The sequence below is a fragment of the Pungitius pungitius genome, chromosome 18 (assembly GCF_949316345.1).
Source record: "Pungitius pungitius chromosome 18, fPunPun2.1, whole genome shotgun sequence".
Classification (NCBI taxonomy): domain Eukaryota; kingdom Metazoa; phylum Chordata; class Actinopteri; order Perciformes; family Gasterosteidae; genus Pungitius; species Pungitius pungitius.
In genome coordinates this window covers 4125884-4145814 of record NC_084917.1, presented here as the reverse complement: position 1 = coordinate 4145814, position 19931 = coordinate 4125884, and the positions used below count along the sequence as shown (strand labels likewise).

The 19931-nt window shown below is 45.9% G+C and overlaps 4 protein-coding genes across 5 annotated transcripts; 1 reads left to right on the top strand and 3 right to left on the bottom strand.

Moving 5' to 3' along the window:
* Window positions 1–603: 603 nt before the first annotated feature.
* On the bottom strand, window positions 604–3066 carry rxfp3 (relaxin family peptide receptor 3). Its single transcript, XM_037485344.2, has one exon. The coding sequence runs from the start codon at window positions 2043–2045 to the stop codon at window positions 828–830; it is 1218 nt and encodes a 405-aa protein (XP_037341241.1). The 5' UTR covers window positions 2046–3066; the 3' UTR covers window positions 604–827.
* Window positions 3067–3192: 126 nt separating this feature from the next.
* btc (betacellulin, epidermal growth factor family member) lies at window positions 3193–8693 on the bottom strand. 2 transcript variants are annotated; one of them, XM_062558879.1, is made up of 5 exons: window positions 7443–8693; window positions 6627–6734; window positions 5745–5865; window positions 5440–5586; window positions 3193–5222 (listed from the first exon to the last, which is right to left on the bottom strand). In XM_062558879.1, exons 1-5 carry the CDS (start codon window positions 7480–7482, stop codon window positions 5069–5071), a joined length of 570 nt encoding a protein of 189 aa, XP_062414863.1. In that variant the 5' UTR covers window positions 7483–8693; the 3' UTR covers window positions 3193–5068. The 2 variants fall into 2 exon arrangements, with proteins under 2 accessions (XP_062414863.1, XP_037341243.2); XM_037485346.2 differs by having other exon boundaries at window positions 5745–5862.
* A 154-nt stretch (window positions 8694–8847) lies between these two features.
* On the bottom strand, window positions 8848–11610 carry gng10 (guanine nucleotide binding protein (G protein), gamma 10). Its single transcript, XM_037485348.2, has 3 exons — window positions 11193–11610; window positions 10351–10478; window positions 8848–8972 (listed from the first exon to the last, which is right to left on the bottom strand). Exons 1-2 carry the CDS (start codon window positions 11271–11273, stop codon window positions 10353–10355), a joined length of 207 nt encoding a protein of 68 aa, XP_037341245.1. The 5' UTR covers window positions 11274–11610; the 3' UTR covers window positions 8848–8972; window positions 10351–10352.
* A 711-nt stretch (window positions 11611–12321) lies between these two features.
* On the top strand, window positions 12322–14664 carry nxnl2 (nucleoredoxin like 2). The gene is made up of 2 exons (XM_037485632.2): window positions 12322–12895; window positions 13986–14664. The coding sequence occupies exons 1-2, from the start codon at window positions 12483–12485 to the stop codon at window positions 14152–14154; spliced, it is 582 nt and encodes a 193-aa protein (XP_037341529.1). The 5' UTR covers window positions 12322–12482; the 3' UTR covers window positions 14155–14664.
* Window positions 14665–19931: the final 5267 nt, after the last annotated feature.

The window sequence follows — 19931 nt, the reverse complement described above, 5'->3', positions numbered from 1 at the left end:
GATGGAGATGGTGACACTTCTCTTGAGGAACAGATTTTGTTTATAGAACTTCTGTCATCATCAATCATGATTTTTATTATCAGTTTTCTTCCCCTCAGTGGGGATCTTACAAACAGATTGTGCTTGTGTGTGTGTGTGTGTGTGTGTGTGTGTGTGTGTGTGTGTGTGACCGTGATGTAATCATTCCGATGTACCAATTAAATTTGATATTTATTTATAATTACCCCAGATTTGCATAATGGTATTAACAGGGAATTATACGCTTTGGTGTTAGCTGATTCATTGAGAAATACTATTGTAATTATCTAATTATCTCAGGTTGTTCATAGTAATGTTTGGGTTTGCCACACACACACACACACACACACACACACACGCACACACACACACACACACACTGACAACATATCAGGGCCTACCTCTCCTGTGCCAGATGTTCATATAAATGTATACGACACATTTCCAATTCATTTGCATCAATCCAACATGTGAAGTCGAGACCTCATCAGACAACGTGTCTCATCTTCATTGACAACCCGCAAGGGAACAAAAGTGTGCTGAACAAAGACCAAGGAGCAGCAACGTTTCTCACATAGTGTCATTTTATTATTTGTTTCTTACATATTTGAAAAAAAAAGCATTGGCACATTCAAATTACTGCTCGTCTTCTTAGTACAGGGGCAATGTCTCTCCCGTTGTGAAGAAAAACCAAAGACGCATGAGAAGCACGTCGAGTGGACAACTTGAACTCAGACAGCTTTCGGTAAAGCAGTAAAAAAAAAAAAAAACGAGGACGTTGTGCACGTGGCGCTGGAGATGATGGCGCCCTAGGGCCCGTCTCGCGGCAGATCGCGCCGGTCGGTGAACATAACGGCCCCCGGCGGATAGAAGACCACCGCGGGTTCCTCCGGCGCGCTGACGGGGACCAGGACCGGCCGCTGCTCGTCCATCGCCGGCTTCGTGGTGGCCGTGAACGGCCTGATGGTCGGCGAGGTCATCCGCCAGAAGAGTTTCCTCAGCGCTTTCCTGAACTCCCTGCGCATCAGGCAGTAGAGGACCGGGTTCAGGCAGCTGTTGGAGTGCGCCAGGCACACCGACACCGGGAACACGTACACCTGCGTGGTGTAGTACTCGTAACTGAAGTGAACCACGTTGAGTTTGATGAGGATACCCCAGACCGTCAGCGCCTGGTTGGGCAGCCAGCAGAGGAAAAAGGATAGGACCACGATGGTCACGGACTTGGTGACCTTCGCGCGTCGTTTGGCGCTCGACGTGTTGATGTTCTTGGAGGTGATGGAGCGCAAAAGGAGCAGGTAGCAGGCGGAGATGATGCCCAGCGGCAGCACAAACCCCAGAAGCACTTTCTGAGAGTGATACAACCCCAACCAAAAGTGCGCGCTTCCGTTGGATTCCGGGAATTTGACGAGGCACAGGTCCTCGCTGGAGACGCTCACCGTGGTGGAGAAGACCGCGTGCGGCAGCGCGGCGCAGACGGCGGCGACCCAGATGAAGACGGTGATGCACCGCGCGGGGCAGCAGTGCGGCCGCCGCCGCCTGCCCTTCAGCGCGGAGGCGAGCGACCAGTAGCGCGTCACGCTCATGGCGGTGAGGAAAAACACGCTGGCGTACATGTTCATGGCCGTCACGTAGGAGACGATCTTGCACATGGCTTTGCCGAAAAGCCACGTGAAGTCCAACACGTTTTCCACCGCCCAGAACGGCAGAGTCAGCACGAACTGGAAGTCCGTGAGCGCCAGGCAAGTTACGAAAAGGTTGATGGAGGATTTCTTCCACACTTGTTTGGACTTCATCAGGTACAGGACCAGCACGTTTCCGACCAAACCCAGCGCGCACACCAGCGAGTAAATGATAGAGATGATGACCCTCACCACAGCGGCGCCATCTCCCACAACATCTGTCTGGTTGAAGTCCGACAGGTGGATGGAGCCGCCGTCACAGCTGGTGGTGTTGGAGACGCAGCTGAGGCTGGTGTTCGCGGAGTGGACCGTCCCCGCTGAGCCTTCGTAGTTGGTGTCTCCTGACATTTTAACTTGAATCACCGAGGGGGCTTCCTAAAGGCATGCCTGGATCCCAATAACCCTCACGGTTTCAGGTGTTTGATGCATCCCAAATAAGTTGGAGGAACAAAAAAAAAAAAAAGGTACCGGTCTTTTGGGAAATCAAATAACTGCTGCGTATCCCCGACAGGTGGCACAGATCGCTGCGCGCGCTCTGCAGTACGCGAGTGGAGGCGGTGCGCACGCACGTGTGCTCTTAGTGTTGTGACCGCACAGAATTTCACGAAGTAAGAGAGTGATGATGAAGACATGACACCTCCCCCTGTTTTCTTTCTTCTTTTTTTTGATGACAGTTTAATTATCCAAGTCAAACTTCCCCTTTCACTCCCTCAAAAATTGATAGATTGAAAGATTCGGTTTGGATGGAACACATAATGCGTGGCTTCAACAGTGCGGGGCAGCGTGACACAAATTGTGCCTCTTTCTATAAACGTGTAAACAAAATAATGAATGCCCATTAGGAAACACATATTGATCATGCAGCTCTGCAGCACAAGAAGAGAAGGAAAAGATCTCTGATGTTTGAATCACGACTCGCTATCACACTAATGATTTCTTATGTCTGCTTCTTGACAGAGTCATGAAGTGGATACAGAAGGATAATTGTACTGGCAGCAGCCACGCTGCCATCCTTAAACCATGAATCTCTATGACCAAAATATCTCTTCAAAATTGATTTATATGTGCAGCCAGAAGTCAGATGTTTGAACTGGACTTGCAATTCCAGCTTATGTAAAAAATTGAGTGTCAGAATAAAATTTGTGACATTAAAGCCCAAAAATTATCCAGATTTTTACTAAAAACTAACACAGTGTCAATTTACTCTTAAAAGTGATAATCCATACTAAAGAATAAAGTAAAAGTACACATTATTGAAGCAGCACAATGTTTTTACCATTGCAGATGGTTTAATGTCCTTAATTTGTCCCAGAGTAAACGCTCAGGATTCTCAAACTTTTGATTAAATACGTTTTGAGCTATAGCTCATATATGCAGTGGATTCAAATTTCCAAAAAAAACTCAGCACCTTTCCTGTGTGTATCCAGCATTTCAGAAGTTGGTGTTCTCCTGACCTCCAGTGTTACTCTTGCAAACTACAAAAACTGCACCCACATTGATTTCATGCGAGTTTATGGATGGGTTCTTTATTTGTATTTCTAGTACGTCTCCAAATCAAACATCTACCGCAGTGTGGCTGGTATCTGCTGATCTTATCAGCCTGCAGACACCAACCCTCATATAGAAACCAAAGGCATTCCTCGGCTGGCCCTTTTTTGAGAAGGCATGTGCCACCTGAATGTAGGTCAAAGCATTATCAGGAAGAACCACATGACCGCATCAAGTTTCATCGGTGTGTAGAAATATATTCTCTTTCTTGCTGAAACAATTTGTTTCACCATCAAGTCCGTACGGTAAGAATGAAGACACAGCCGTCACATCCCCATCGAGTGGTGTCAATCCTCTCATCTGACATTCAGCAAGACCACCTGTTCGCTCTCCATCGCGATGCTTTGGAAGGAGTGTTTTAGAACCAAGGACCGGGTCGGGTAGAGGATCATTTCGTTGTGCCAAAAGGGAGTCAGCCACCATGTGCCACGTGACGATACTGCATTAAGTTCACGCCCTCACCCTGGAATGTGTTGGCTCCAGTAGCTCCACCAATATAACAACTGTAACCACATGATGAGAGCGAGAGGGAGCGCAATCGTTACTTAATCACGGCACGTCTTACTCCTTTGTTTGACTTAACAATTTTGCAGATACTGCAGTTTGAAGTCGACGCTGGAACAAATGGTGGCGGCAGGAACCGGAGACGTGCAAGTGTGGCTGAGCATGAGTCAGCAGTGTGGGCTTCCAAACTGGAGCTCATTGGCCTGTGACGAGTTCAGTCTGCAGACTGAGTAACTTTTCTTGAAAGTATAACGGAGGGCTCATTGCAGTAGATAGAAGTGTTTCATATGGATCTTTTTTTGGGGGCGGGGGGAATGATTTAAATGGACAGCACGTACAAGGAGACTTCACTGGCTCTGCCCTCCACACCTTCTACATTTAGATGCAGTTGATGTACACACAGATACACGGTTACAGACAACCCTGGTGGAAGGCTGACAGTTTGGAAAGTGTCTCGCACAGTGGGGCACTTTCACCTCCGCCGAGCCTCCGCACACAGGCTCGGCTGTTCTGCCGCTGCAGCTCAAAATATACAGTTCAAAGGGGGCCTTCTGCACAAGTTCTCCTTGTCCTCCTGCGACCCCGAAATCCTTCGCTTGCATTGCTGATGTTGCTGAGTAACAGTATTCTGAAGGATGTTTTGGGGCGCCGTGGATAGAGGATAAACCATGATGGGTTTGAGATGGGGTTCGATAGGTTAATTAGAAACAACATGACCCATAGGTGCAAGCGTGGTGGAACAGTGTGCAGCAGCAGGTGAGACTTGTAATATTGCACATTTCAAAACAATGAAAGATCTCTTTGTGAGAGAGTAAACTGGAACGTCCTCAAAAAGTCCCCATTTTTTTCATTTCTTTCGGGCCAGTGTCCCTGACGCAAACCCTTATCCTCATCAGCTATTATTACTTTGTCACTGTTTGTCACGCTCGCTTATTACTGGCTGCCGGCTGCTGTTGTCGCCGGCTTTATTTTCCGACGTAGCAACGGCCGATTAAGTCGGCAGCCGCCAGCTATTGTTGCTCCGCGGCAACGGTAACAATAGGACTTTTAATAAGGCTCAGCGAGCGTCATCTACAGTGTGCGCTCTCTTGTTTTCTTGGTCCCCGAAGAGAGTTCGTCAAACCTTCCAGGTGAAGGCCACACCGTGGGAGGAGGCTGCAGACTCCGGGTTCTCCAGCTCGACGTAGCACACAGGCCTCTGTGGACAAAATGTCCCCCTTCTCCGGGGCCCCCGCTTGCCGTTGGGAGCAGCTGCCCCCCCGTGCGGGGGGGACGTGGTCCCTCCTCGTCTGAACGCCCCTCAGACCCTTGATGCCTCCTCACACGGCGTGGGTGTGCGGCGGCTCCTCGGGGTCTGCCGCCGCTAAGGTCGCGGGCGCCTCGCCGGTGTCCATCATGCGGAGCTTCTCGGTGCCGCTCCTCGGGACTTCTTCCCTCCGTCGCCCCCTGCGCCACCACCACCTGCACCTGCGGCTGATGGAGAGCACGTTTGTGTGGATTTAAATAGCAGAAGCAGCGGTTCAATAACCCTGCTTCAGTTGTGACTGGACAGGTCTACAGCATGTCACTCGGCAAACATCAATATTCTTCCCCTACATCAGCGAAAAAACCCATTTCATACGCTTCCTTTCAAAACAACACCTCCAATACCAATACCTCCAATACCACTACCAGTTTCTACAAAGCTTACTGTGAACAGAAGCAGACGAACACAATGACGAGGATGAGGAAAACAAGCCCCGCGATGAGGCAGGCAATTATGATTTGACGTTTCTCTCCTATCCGCCAGTCTAGATCCAGGTATTCACAGCGTGAGCCAATGTATCCCTGCTGACACCTGACACAAAGGGGAGGGGGGGGGGGGGGATTTGTTTTGGAGTTAGTTTGATTCCAACAGACGGCGAAATTGAATGGATCAGAATTTCTCCTTCTCTTGCTCTTTTACGCGGCCACACTTTCATGCATCATCCGTATCGGCGGCGGACAGTCTCATACCGGCACGACGGGGCCTTCTGCTCTTTGACGTAGCGGCACTCCCCGTGGATGCAGTAGTGTCTCAGCTCCTCGGGACACCTTGAGAAGTGGTCGTTCCACTGCCCCGTGTCCCCTGCGTCTGCTGGAGAAACGGAGTTGAATCGCCGTCAGGGTGGTCGTGATCGAGGGAGTTTCGGGTACCAATGCAGTTCCACCGCTTGCATCACACGGTGAATGGTGAAAGCGTGACTTGTGGGAGAGGAGCGGTTGGGCTATTTCTGCAGGGCGTGTCTCATTCCGTCGACTCGCTTCTTTGACTCACACCATCACCTCTTGGCACGGCTCGGACGGTATAAATAGCCGAAGAGGCCCGGCGTCACCAAAGACCCATTGGCCATTTGTCGCTCCCCGGTTCTCTCTGCCCCCTTCTCTTCGATTGAACCTGCTCCACCAAAAACACACCCTGACACGCCGACGGGGCCATAACGCTGAACCTGTGACCCCCCCCACCGTAACACATAGCGCTTCTTACAGGCCGCCGCTATCTTTCACAGCACGTTATCTTTTGAAAATGAGCCCGTAAAGGAATACTGCCGTCCAGTCGTTGGCTGAAACATGAGACGAGGCCCGCCGCCACGGCCGCATTGTTGAAGAGGAAAATATCCAGTTACAGAGTTCACGCGAACGGTTTGGCAACGTGTTGATTTGCGTTCTTGGCACTTTAGTTTAACAATTGTTGAGCTCTTTTTTTAAGGAATTGAATTACAATAAAATAATGGTTGAAGTTGGTGCGAGGGGGGGCCTCTTAGATGTCACTACTCCTCTGCCCCTCGCCCACAATCAACTGCTTCCAAAGCAACAGTTGCTCCCCCCCCCCCCCCGTCGGCACCTGTCCACGTGTACCTGTGCAGTTGTCTCTGTTGCCATGGAGATGGCAGAGGGACTCGGTTCGATTGGCGGACTCGGCGGTGGCGTTCCATTCTGCCGCGGAGTGTTTGCATAAGGCCAGAGCTGCAGCCGGAGACACGGACAAAAAAAAAGCCCATCACACACAATCACACACACACACGCACACACACAATCACAACAAACAAACACGTGCACAACTGTGCAAACATTTGAACAACATTGCATATAAAGAAGACATGAAAAACGCATGACTACAATCTGAGGTATTAAAGAACAGCCGCTGCGTCAAGGACAGCCTTTTAGGGTTGGAGATTTCTTTTGTTTACGCCCACTTTCTTCTCTCTCTCTCTCTCTCTCTCTCTCTCACACACACACACACGCACACAGACACACACTTTTGCTGCTCGAAAATAAAAATGTATTAACAGCCCATGTCAAACATGGCGTTTACCACCGGCTCAGTAAACTTTACATACATGAGGCGAGTGTCATGTCGTATTAAATGGCACGTTGGGGAGGGGTGTTTTGACAATGACTCCTGATTACAGTATTCAATCATTAACCAACGCTGGAGTCTACTGTATAAAAATAGCTCAGTGGGAAGAGCACTGCATTTAAAGTGGCATTACTTTGAAGACACATGGGTGATGAAACAATGGAAATTAGATGAAACAAACTCATACGAAGCCATTTTTACACTACGCGTCCCATGGGAAGAACAACATTATCCCACGGGGCCCACGTTCATAATAACAAGTGCATAAAAGTGTAAATTTGCCACGATAGGAGGGAAGGAACCGTAAACCTTACCTGTGGCTATCAGGACATAAAGTCTGCACGCCGGGGCCATCTCCTCACTTGATGAAAACGCTCCTCCGGGCCGTGAAGGTTCAGGGTCATTGACGCGTAGAGATGAAACCAGATCAACCCTTCCTCACAGGTTGTTGACCTTAGAAAAAGGTGTGGACGAGCAGTGGAAGATCCCCAGTGGCGATTCGTATCGTGGACCTTCATTGATGGTAGTTTGTCTCGTGGTCATCCAGGAAAGCTTGAGGCGAGAGCACACACACACACACACAGTCTCTGTCAGGACTGCGACTGAAGTGTGTGTGTGTGTGTGTGAGGTTTTAAAAAGGGGCGGCACTGAAACCCAACTCTGCCCCACCCGCTCCCTTACAAAAAAAAAAGAAAAAGCAGGACTCCATTCAAGCTGTGTGGGTTGTTTCCTCCTCAAAGAACAACTGCACCGTCATACCTTGCTTTCTCTTTCTTAAGACTGAAGCTCATTGATAATAAACAACGGCCAGAAGTTTAGGGCCCAATTATATTTCCCCTTGTGCTGTCTTCTGGGGGAATGAGCACATGCATATATTAAAGCTCAACTGGTTTCTACTAAAATTTAAGTATTTGTTGTATTATACTTTAAAATCTACTTTGTAAAATCTGCTTAGGTTATAAAATACTAAGCATTCATTTCTTCCTGGCTGTGCTGTTTTGGGGGGGAATGAAGTCAGATGTTGTCTGTGGTGGAGAAGTGACCAGCAGATGGCACAAGCCGACACTTTCCTTTAACAAATGAAAAACTCCAGTTGGAACACGACACCTTAAATTAAACTCGGAATGAAGCTGTGGTTTATAAACTTGTCTCACAGCGTGACGGTGACTTTATCTGCACATGACAGAGAGGAAACATGAGAAGCACTTTTTGCATTTCATAGATGAATCAAATGATTGGTGAAATAGCAGTTTAACACATTAACATTTAAAACTTTCTTTTTTTTTTTTAAAGCTCCACTGCAAACTGTTGCCTTCATCTACAAATACATACAAATATCGACAAAATAAACAGAGGCGTGGTAAAACATCCATAAATAGAACACGATTCATTATGTCTATTGTCCAACTCTATTGAGTCATGTTTTATTTATAACCATTGCCTGGAGCTCGTGAATAAGTTCCAAGAATTGTTAGAAGCTTCAAAGGGTGAGTGAAGCCTCTCTGCTGGATGCCTGCAGGTTGAAACAGGAAGACACAGTTTCCCTTCCTTCCCTCTGGCTGTGCTCCCAACTCAGACTCAACTTCAGGAAGCTGCAGCGCCGAGAGACTCCGAGTCCATTGAAAAGTTGCTTTTACACGAAGGGGGAGGACACTCCTTTTTTTTTACAGCATTAGTTCACAAAGGTTATGTAAATAAAGAATTGAATGTGTAAAAAACTGTCGTTGAACAAGACGTTTATTTGAAGAATATCTAACATCTTTTGGGCGCTTTTCCTAAAATATCTGTATGAATGAGATTGTTTTCATCCGTGAGTCAGGCCCCACAGTTTGTGTCCACTTCCTCTGCAAAACAAAAAGAAAAGAAAGAGAGCACATCTTTTTATTCCTCGTTTCAAATTCTCACATATTAAAAAAAGAAATGTGTCACTATAGTAAAGTACGGTGGCCGAGAAGGTTCAGACAAATACAAAAGCAACAACACAACCGCAAACGCCACAACACAACACGAACGCCGCAACACGAAAATACAAAAGCCACATCACAACCGCAAATGCCACAACGCAACACGAACGCCGCAACGCAACGCGAAAGCGAAAACGGAAGTAGCTGCCCACGGGAGCGAGCGTATTTTGGAGGAACGCCCACGGGAGCGAGCGTATTTTGGAGGAACGGAGCTGGAGGATGCCAGATCGTTTAAGAAGTAAGTGAAACATGATTCCTTACTTTAACTGTAGCCGCAAGGAATCATGTTTCACTTACTTCTTAAACGATCTGGCATCCTCCAGCTCCGTTGTTACGTGCCGACTGGGTTTTTGAACCTACTGGTTTGGCTACGCGTGCGTGTTTGTTTTGCCCCGACAGCGGCAGATGTTGTCTGCCTCGGTCACCTGATCCTTCACACAGTCGCAAACATATTTCTGAAAATGTTCAAAATGTATCCCATATCCAATGCAGCGGTTATGATTGTATAAGTGAGCACTACATCACTGCTACGTATAAAGAAATAAATAAAAGAACATACGTTTATTAAAAGATCGCCACAACCTGGATTCGAACTCGCAGTCGAGCAAAATAGCAAAACTTTATAAGACGGCGGCGCTACGCCGTCGGCCAACCGAGCTGTCAAATGCCCCTACTGATTTCACTACTTATCATGAAATTGCAAATCGTCAGTGGCAAGAACATCTTTTGGTTCAGGGTGAGCCAAGACAACTGGTTTTTGGTGGCGTAGCGTGAAATACATAGTTCTGTCAGGTTTTCTAGCACATTGCCCAAGTAGGATTACTCTCTTAATAACATCTAAACGCGTAGCCAAACCAGTAGGTTCAAAAACCAGTAGGCACGTAACAACGGAGCTGGAAGATGCCAGATTGTTTAAGAAGTAAGTGAAACATGATTCCTTGCGGCTACAGTTAAAGTAAGGAATCATGTTTCACTTACTTCTTAAACGATCTGGCATCCTCCAGCTCCGTTCCTCCAAAATACGCTCGCTCCCGTGGGCGTTCCTCCAAAATACGCTCGCTCCCGTGGGCAGCTACTTCCGTTTTCGCTTTCGCGTTGCGTTGCGGCGTTCGTGTTGCGTTGTGGCATTTGCGGTTGTGATGTGGCTTTTGTATTTTCGTGTTGCGGCGTTCGTGTTGCGTTGTGGCATTTGCGGTTGTGTTGTTGCTTTTGTATTTGTCTGAACCTTCTCGGCCACCGTAGTAAAGGGTGAACTGACCGTCACACTACGGCACAGGAGCGTGGCTCCCTGAAGGGGTTGCTGCCCGCGGGGACGCCCACCAGCAGCGCGTCCCGGCCTGCGTGCTGCAGACAGTACTGCTGGAGCTCTGCAGCCGCCTGGGACACCTGAGGGGAACGATCACGGACCAATGGGGTGACACGGTGACGCTTTGTGTGGTGTGTTCCCAGATGAAGGAGTTATGCATGATGAGTTCTACCGCATTACATGTCATTTAGCTGATGCTTTTATGGATCAGTCACGTCGATAGGAACAACAAAATTGCTGCAGCATCAAACTTGCTTTGTGTTCCCTAACACAAGAGATTTCAACGATTTTAAACCATCTATAAAGTATCATTAAATTAAATGATCAATTATCCATTAATGAGTGAATGAATTAACGCTTTTGTATGAAAGATGTTCAATTGTTACGAACTACAGCAAAAGAGATGTTTAAAAGGCCGCTGGACAGGAGATAAAAGTTCAAAGGAATAAATGTACAATGTACAATATACAATTTAGGCAATTAATAAAACAAAGTTATTATAGTCACAGTGAGTGTGAGAAGGCAAACACATTTTTGGTGTTTTGGGAGAAAAAAAATGTACTAGTAGTTTTAAATATTTAATTGATAACTTGTTGAGTACAAAATAAATCCACTGTCAAGAAGAGTTGGCTGATAAATAATACATTAAAAAAAATAAAAGCAAAACATTATACTTATATATATATAAATAACACAAACAATATAATATATATATAACACATTCAAACAAATCATTACAAACTTCTTAGTAAACCTTGAACCCTCATATTCTTTAGATGTATAATCATCTTTACCTTTATTCTCTCCACGCTGGCCTCGAGCTTCAGTTGTTCTACCAGCCGACGCATGTTGCTTAAATTGGAATTGGAGGTCATGTTGGAGGTAATAGTTCTGGGGAAAGGAGAATTCCTGGTAAAGAAAATAAGTCCCCTTCGGTCTTTCAACACAGGAGCAAAGTGCACTAAGCGAAACGCTCGAGGAGAAAGACTGGCCGGCTCTCTTTCCAAATGACCTCAGTCCACCTCAGGAGGAGAGGTGGAGAAAAACGCTGGCCCTGATACACTCATTCAAGAATTTAGACATATTCCTCTTGTTCTATACGGCTGTTTTATTGAGTAAGGAGAGCTGGATAAGGAGGACGGGGAAGGAGAGGGAGTTCAGTTAAAGGAGTGACAAAGGAGGTGGAGAAAAGGAGAAAATAGAGAGAGAGAGAGAGAGAGAGAGCACTGCAGAGGAAGTAAAGTGGCAGGAGGAAGCGCCGAGGACAAAGGACGAGGAAACGAAGGAGCAAAAGTAGGAGGAGAAAATGGATGAGGAGGACACGTTGGATCGCCCCCTCCGTCTGTTTCTTACCTCCTCTATCTTGTTTGGCTTCACAAATGGGAGGATGTGAGAGAAAGGGGCAAAAAACTCTACAGACTAAAGGAGAAAGAGGAGGAGGAGGAGGAGGAGGAGGAGGACGAGGATGGTTGGAACTCAAAGGAGGCAGTGAGGTATTGTCTTAAGAAGGAAAATTAATTTAAGAATTTTGTTAATAATAACATTTTTTAAATAAAAAATAAGTTAATTCAAGTTAGCGTTCACAGATAGTCTAAGTGACACATTTACACACAACTCATAACACAAAAATAAAAATGGCATTCTTACACGCACAGTTAACCTGTCTCTTACTATTAGTAAATACTAACCCATATATCTTAAAAGGTATTTCTAATACTATAGTATTAGAAATACCTTTTAAGAAGTTCATTTTATTGTTTCAAATATATACACAAGATCAACCAGAGATAATACAAATGTTGCTAGTAACATACTCAAAGTTGCTGTTTCTACTTCAGCCATCAAACGTTTTTAAGATGCCAACACGTGACCGTTGGGACGTTTTATTCCTCTGCGCATGCGCGGCTCTGGGCTGCCTGAAAGGGCTGTGAGGTGTCGTGCTGCAGCTGAACTGTAAATTATTACAGTAAAGAAACCCACGTGGCTAATGAACTACAACACGGCCCTCGACTCCTCATTGGTCCGCAGGGGATGTAGCAACCGGATTGGCTGTAAGTAGCTTCGTGCCTGACGCCAAACGTCACATGACCGCACGTCCACTCCAAAAAAAACACACCAACGGTCGAGATATCGAAAACGAGGCGACAGAAAATGAGCTAAAAGCGACACCGGAGAGCCGTGAGATCGCAGCCGACATGGTGGAGGTGTTCACCGGGCGGACCCTCGTGAACAAAGACGGCGATCTGGTCGATCCCGACGAGGCGCTGAGGAACAAAGTGGTGGGGATCTACTTCTCCGCCGGATGGTGCCCGCCGTGTCGGGACTTCACCCCCGTCCTGTGCGACTTCTACACGGAGCTGGTGGAGGAGGGCGAGCCGCCGGCGCAGCTGGAGATCGTCTTCGTCTCCTCCGACAAGTCGACCGACGACATGGTGGAGTATTACCACGACGCGCACGGCGACTGGCTGGCTCTGCCCTGGACGGACGAGTACAAGCAGTGAGAGACCTCGCCGTGTATTGTAGAAATGTAGAAAGCGCGCTTTACTGCGCTGCATGTGTCTTTTTTTTTTTTAAACATTATTATTCATTTATAGTTATTGCACCGCGTTGGAGAGCTTTATGTAAGGCGCTTATGCAGGTCACCCTCTCGGGGATTAGCTGACACACCGTGTCCCGTGCGGGAGGGAGGCTTTAACTCTTTACTGTGTTTTAATTCATTTAGTATTTGTTTGCATTTACTTAAGTCCTGCAATCAAAGTGTTACTTATCTTGTGTCTTGTTTTACCAGCGAACAGTAACACATGTGATCAATGACATGTCGGATTTTGTGTTATTTACTTGTTGGTTAACTCTGGTGTATTCGTTATGGATTCATCCATCGCTTACCTGTCGCCTTATATGGAGATGAGAAAATCTCAGATGTCTCATTTTGTCTGACCAACAGCTAAAAGTCCTCAAATATTCATTTTTTACAGTAGGAACGTTCAAAAAATTACATTTGAACTGATGGGACTTCGAATAAATTCCATTATCAATTAATTCCTCTAATTATTTCAGTTTTACTTTATTGTGTGCTCCATAAAGTAAGAACGCACACATTATTTGCTTTCTGACTTGCATCCACATGAGTCACTAACAAATACTCTAATTGGGTTTAACACAAGTAAACCTGACATACATTGAAAAACATTCATGTGAAAAGGAAACCAAAAGAAAAAATACTACACAAAAGCTTTTTTCGAAACCGTCGCAATAAAAACAATCCATAAAAAGTCATCCCTCTATAGCTACACTAGAAAGAACTACAACAATAAGTTGATCAACAAGTTTGTCTTTCTGTCACATGACTTTCTGTATGCTTTCCATTGACAGTCAAAAATCAACGAGACCGTTAAAAACATAGACTTTATAACACGGAAATCCAATTTGCTGAAATTCTAAGAGCAAAAAGTAAAGGTATCTCACATGTGCACTCGGTACATCGCCGACGAGCGTACAAAGCTGCATCCACTGAGCAGCTGTCTCCAGATGTTGGTTCAGTGATGAAAGCCTTTTCTCTCTCTCTCTCTCTCTCTCCCCTCGCTCAGTGAGCTGAAGAAGCGCTACAAGATCACGGCGGTGCCCAAGCTGGTGATCGTGAAGCAGAGCGGCGACGTCATCACGGACAAAGGCCGCAAACAGATCCGAGACCGAGGCCTGGCGTGCTTCAGGTCCTGGCTGGAGGCCGCCGAGATCTTCCAGAACTTTAAGGGCTAGGGAACGAAGACGAGGGCTGCCGTGGCAGAGAATCTAAGGAAACCAACAAAAAAAAAAAACCCAAAAAAACGTTTTAACACGGTTCTTTTTGCTTCTTTTCTTTCACTCATCAGGGACATAATGTAATTAACTTATTGAGCACTCTAAAATCCTTGAAATGAAACGATGTAAGTCATTAACGAGGGTTTGTTTTAAGGGTTCACAAGCCACAAAGGTTCTGAAAAGGCTTCTTTAAACATCCTATGCATCAAAGACCAACCTCAGGCACATCCTCTATGGTTCGTATGTGAAAAATAATTTGCTTTAAGGAAAGTATGCATTTAGTTTGAATACTACAAGCCAGCTACAGTAGTTTATTTTGAATTACAGACAACAGCCAAACCGTCTCTAATAGGCTTTTGTATATTTAAGGTTGACTTGTAGTTCCTCTTTGAGCTGCCAGTGTATTTTTGTATTTTTGAGCTTATATAATTTATTTAAAATGGATATTATTAAACATATATATATATATATATTTATATATTCTGAGATGTATTGTCATATCTCACTTTTCTTCTTCTTTTTCTTCTTTTATGTCAAGTAGCCTATGCGTTTTTAGGTACAAAACAACTGATTCCCCGTTGCCTCGTTAGGGAGAAGTAAGCCTGCGGGACGTTGTTTCCAACACATCCTCCCTCCTAATTGCCTTCTTTCCCCTTGTGCACGCTGACGGGGCTGCAATCGCTTTGTACACGCTTTTAGGAGCTTGAGTTTGGCAAAGGCCGGTCTCTCAGGCACCCGTCTGCTTTGTAGAATCCAATGCTGCTGCGAGGCTTTTCGAGGACGCCAGGTGAGGGCCCCCCCCCCTCCCACTGGGGCCTCATTCGGTTATCAGAGGACTTCCAAATTTCACAGTCCATCCGTGAATGAAATGATGCAGCTGTTAAAAGTAAAGGACAGATGTGGGAAAGGCCTTAAATAGGCAGAATACTTTATTGATCTACTGGCATCATCGTTTTCTCTGTTGCACAAGATGCAGATTCAGAGTTGACCAGGTGGGGTCACTGTTGTCATTTATGAGATCAATGGGATTTATTTATTTATTGTTGAGGATAGTTGGCCCATTTAAGCCTAAAGTTGTTATAAAAATGTAACCGAGTAAATTTTCTCGAGTGCTATTTTCATGTACATGTACATAAGTATTAAGTGAATGGAAATAGTTATGTGCAGATTTAAATCGGTAACACAGAATGTATCAGCGATGAAGGATAATGTATTAAGACGTTATTGGTGCCTGTAGCCGGGAATTCCCCCTCTGAAATAATAACCCCACCATCATAGGCGTGATCAACACGTGAATGTTTCCATTTAAACCAGTAATAGGCCTGTCTTATTATCCTCAAATGTGCCCTTTGGTACTTTTTTAGAAGGGTTTTAATGCTAAATGTTTTGTTCTTTTACTTACAACATGGTATTTACACGGTTAAAACAACCAAATAACCACACAATCAGATCACAAAATACACGTGAAACTACAGCGGGGAACAAATGTTTTTAGCATCCTTTTGTTGAATTGACTCCAGAGAACCTCCCTGTTTGGATTAGGATGGATTTTTTTTGTCGCCTTCATATTAATTGGAGTCAGTCGTATTTCTTGTTGTCTTTACAAATGAAAGGCAACAGTGTTTCCTGCTGCTGTAGCGGCGTCTTGAACGTACAAACAAGGCTGTCTTTATGCCGGAGCGGGGCGGGAGGGGGGCGGAGAGCTGCGTGGACACGCGGACCCTTCAGCAAGAAAGCGCCTCCATCAAGCGCGCTGTGTTGACATCGGGAACTTCCGCCGAGGACCTTCAAAATAAAATCTCTTTGTTGAGACGTTCGTCACAAGGCAAGGATTTTTTCAATTATTTTTTATATAATTTTTTCCGTGATTGGTGTTGACAGCCAACGACAGCAGAGTACTTTTTTGCATAAGAGGTCTAACAGGAAGTTTGATGTCTTTGTCGCCTAATCAAGGTCACTCCAACAACTGAGATCTCTAGGATATACATTATGTATTGGCAACAAATTTCGGCGCAAATTAGACATTATATTATAAGCAATTTCCGAGTTAACATGACTGAACCACAACAACATTTTATAAAGTTCGTTAGCTTTCTGAGAATAGTGATACAAATAATTAAGATGAACCGAAACCCCTTAATCAGGATCATTTGACGATTTTTCGTTGGCGCTTCAGAACTGTATCCAGTATATGAATTTTATTTTGAAGGCGACGCTCCTCATGTTCCGGTGATCGTCGGCTCCTTTTCTGTCAGACTCCACGACGCTCGGCGGTAGAAGCGCTCACTCCCGTCCCTGCACGCCGCATGTGGCTGCAGACCAGAGGAGGACCGCGGGGACCGCAGCGCAGCAACCGGGACAAAGACCAGAGCTTCCCGGGATGAACTGCAGGAACAAGAGGTAAGTTTGTAAGTCTGCGTCAACACTATGGAGCAGCATCAGTATAGCCGGTATAATAATATAATATTTATCATTATTCATATTAGTATCGCAACATCGTGATAGTTCGCGTGTGATTATGTTGTAGTCATCATGCTTCCCTGTTCGATACGAACTTGATGTGTGCAGATACTGCATCCAGAAAAAAACAGCTCAATCAAAATCAAATGTAATCAAGCAGATATGTTTTCGCTTACTGGACATGCGTTGACTATGAAAGCAGACAAATTATCTCTATATGAATTGGCCTAAAATCATCATTTTTTGTGTTTTTAGTTGCTTCCTTGTTTTCACTGGGGCAATTCATCCATTGAGTAGAACTCACACACATGGTTGACTTATTTAATCCGAATCAAACCATCATTATCAGCAGATATGATTAAATACAATCCACCTTATCCATTTGCAAACCCTGTTTTAGGTCACTTAAAATCAAAATTGTACGGAGGGATTAAAAAAATAATCATTTCTTGTGGGTAGACTCGGATAATGAAATTACATGCACTCAGTGAAAAGTGCCGGATTCCTTTCTGCATCACACACAAACACACACACACACACATGCACACTAGCTGGGGCTTTTATCAGGAGAAACGGTTCTAATCCAGCTTAGTGCATTCACTAACAGGTACCGAACACCCGGACATATTTGCTTTGCAAGCTGGCTGAGTTGTTTTTCCTCGTGCTGCAAGAATGAAACGGGAGATTATGTGCATGGGATTCGAGCCGTGTTTTGAAAGCAGAGAGCAGAAGACTGGCGAGTGCTCGTCGCTCTGCAGGAGGCATTAAAGATTCACAGGCCAATGGACGTGATACTTGATGACATGTATGTAGCTACATCCATGTGCCCGGGAGATAACGTCGCCCCCCACCCCCCCCCCCCTTTCATTAGATGCTCGGTGTGTGTGTGTGTGTGTGTGTGTGTGTGTGTCAGCAGGGGTCTGGGACTGATACACTCTCATGTTTGTCGGATCAGATAACGGGGGGGATCTTACAGGACCTTTTAATGGTGTTAACTCCCCCTGCAGCGTGTTGATCCAATTACCTCTCATGATATTACAGCCAGTTAGATCATTCTGGTTGATAGAAGAAAGAAAAAAAAAAAGCAGAAGAAGAAGAAAAATCCATTTCTATTGAACGGAGAGCTTATGAGTGCCACTGAAGGGCTTATTGCCTCCAGGGCTGACTGCCACTTCCACTCCCGTAAACCAGCACAGGAGGAACCTGGTTCAGTCACAAGTGTCCCTGTTAACAACACCAGGCTTTAACGTGAACCGCTGAGACCACAAGAGGCCCCCCCCCCCCCCCCCCCACACACACCCCCCGTTCGGGCCTGCTGGTGATGCCTGCGTTGGCGTCAAGAGGGGAAGTAATGAGTTCTGGCCCTCGCTGAACTCTGCCTCGCACTCCTCCACGTCTTTCAACCAACTCGCTCGCCAGCCGCTTCCAGTCAGACGTCGAGGACATTTGCAATTGCGGCGGTGTGTTGCAGGTGAATGGCTCAGGAGAATATAAGAGATCTGGACCGGATTCATTTATTTTGTGTAAATTTCAATTTGTTTGCTGTTTCTCATTATCAGCTCTTCATGCATTCCCACAGGGGGTGTTTTGCTATGCAAACTGAGACGTATTATATCGCTCCATAATTAGGCGGCGATGAGCTGTGCTCCATCAGAATGGTGATGTGGTTGCTTTCATTGTGTTTTCGTCGAAACGAGGGAGTGCAGACCAATCTCCACCCCCCCCCCCCCCCCCCCCCCCCGGGCACCGAAATCTACAGCACAACGTAGAATTGGATTGTGGATGTTATTGTGTTGTATGTTTATGGAGGAGATTCATTTGTTGCTCTGACTCCTGCAGGCACTTCAATTCATGTTTGTGTTCTTGGATTTAACTCTAAGTTATTAGAGTCATTTGTTATTGTTATATGCTCACAGATTCTCCTCTTATATGTGTGATTAAGCTCCGCCTTTGGAAGGTTTAGCCCAATGCACTATTCACTATTTGGTATTATACTTGATCACTCTAATACACTATTCTATTATGAACATCCCTTTCTGATGAACTGAAATGGGGAAAAATGTCTTCATACACATACATTTCTGAAAAAACATTTCTGAATGTATTGTGTCTACTTATATATTTAAATGATTTTTATATCAATCAATCCCTGTTAACAGAAATACGTTTTTAAAAGAGATTTTAGGGGTGACGAGCAAATCCCATCTGCTTTATCTAACCTCAATGAACATGTTCAACCTTCAGTGCTATTGTGGATATGTAGGTGTATGTGTATTTAACTGTTTACTGTTGCACTGACCCATTTCCCCCTGTGGGGCCCATTAAAGTTTCATCTGATACAATCTAACGTAACTGTGAAGCAATGGGAGTACTTTGAGGACCAATGCAGAGGGAGGAGGAGGAGGAGGAGGAGGAGGTGTTGGATGTTAATACAGGTCTCTTGTAGTCAACAAGATGAGTGTAATGTGGGCATTTTTTTTAAAGGGCCCCCTGCGGATGGCACGTCGACAGGAAGGTTCCGGGGAAACCGGCCCCTAATGAACGGGAGGGAGAAATCACCTGAGGGGACAAGAGACATCAAAGAAAACCTTTCTCCTCGGGTTCTCCTCCCACCAGCTCACTTCATGCTGACTCCTCCGTTTTCTCCTCTCACACCTTCGTACCCGACCCACCCACCCACCCAGTAATTACCCCGAGCAGTCTGGGGGCACAGCTCTCGCCAGCCCCGCCGCCGTCGGCTAACCTTTCTAATTCATCTTAATTAATCTCTCCTCTATTTTTTTTACGACGCGAACCGCTGCAGGGCATGTTCAGACGGAGCCGCTCTGAGAAGGAGGCCCTGTAACATCCTCAAACCTGTGAACTAATAATACACAATGCGGCAAGGCGGGGGGGGGGGGGGGGCTGCGTGCAGAGACCTGGCCAGCGTGCACGGTGCGGTGGTCCGTCGGGTCCTTTCTGAGAGAGTGGAGAGTGTGTGAGAGGAGACACAGGGTGCCGTTTTTTTTTTTTTTTCAAAAGATCAATCAACAAAAGCGAATGCACTTTGCACCAATTGGTTTCCACTGAACGACGCGGCGCATGGAGATCAGGATGCTCATCATCCAGCGAGCACACGGGAAGGTCTCGTCCCAGCGCACACATTCACTCCAGTCGGCCTTCGTCTCTGCCACTTCTTTCTGATTTACTGTGCGTCGTGCTTTGATTATTTCTCCAGGACCCCGCACGCGTGGCGTTCCCTTTTGGACCTTTCCCCCGCAGTCCCAGCATGCATC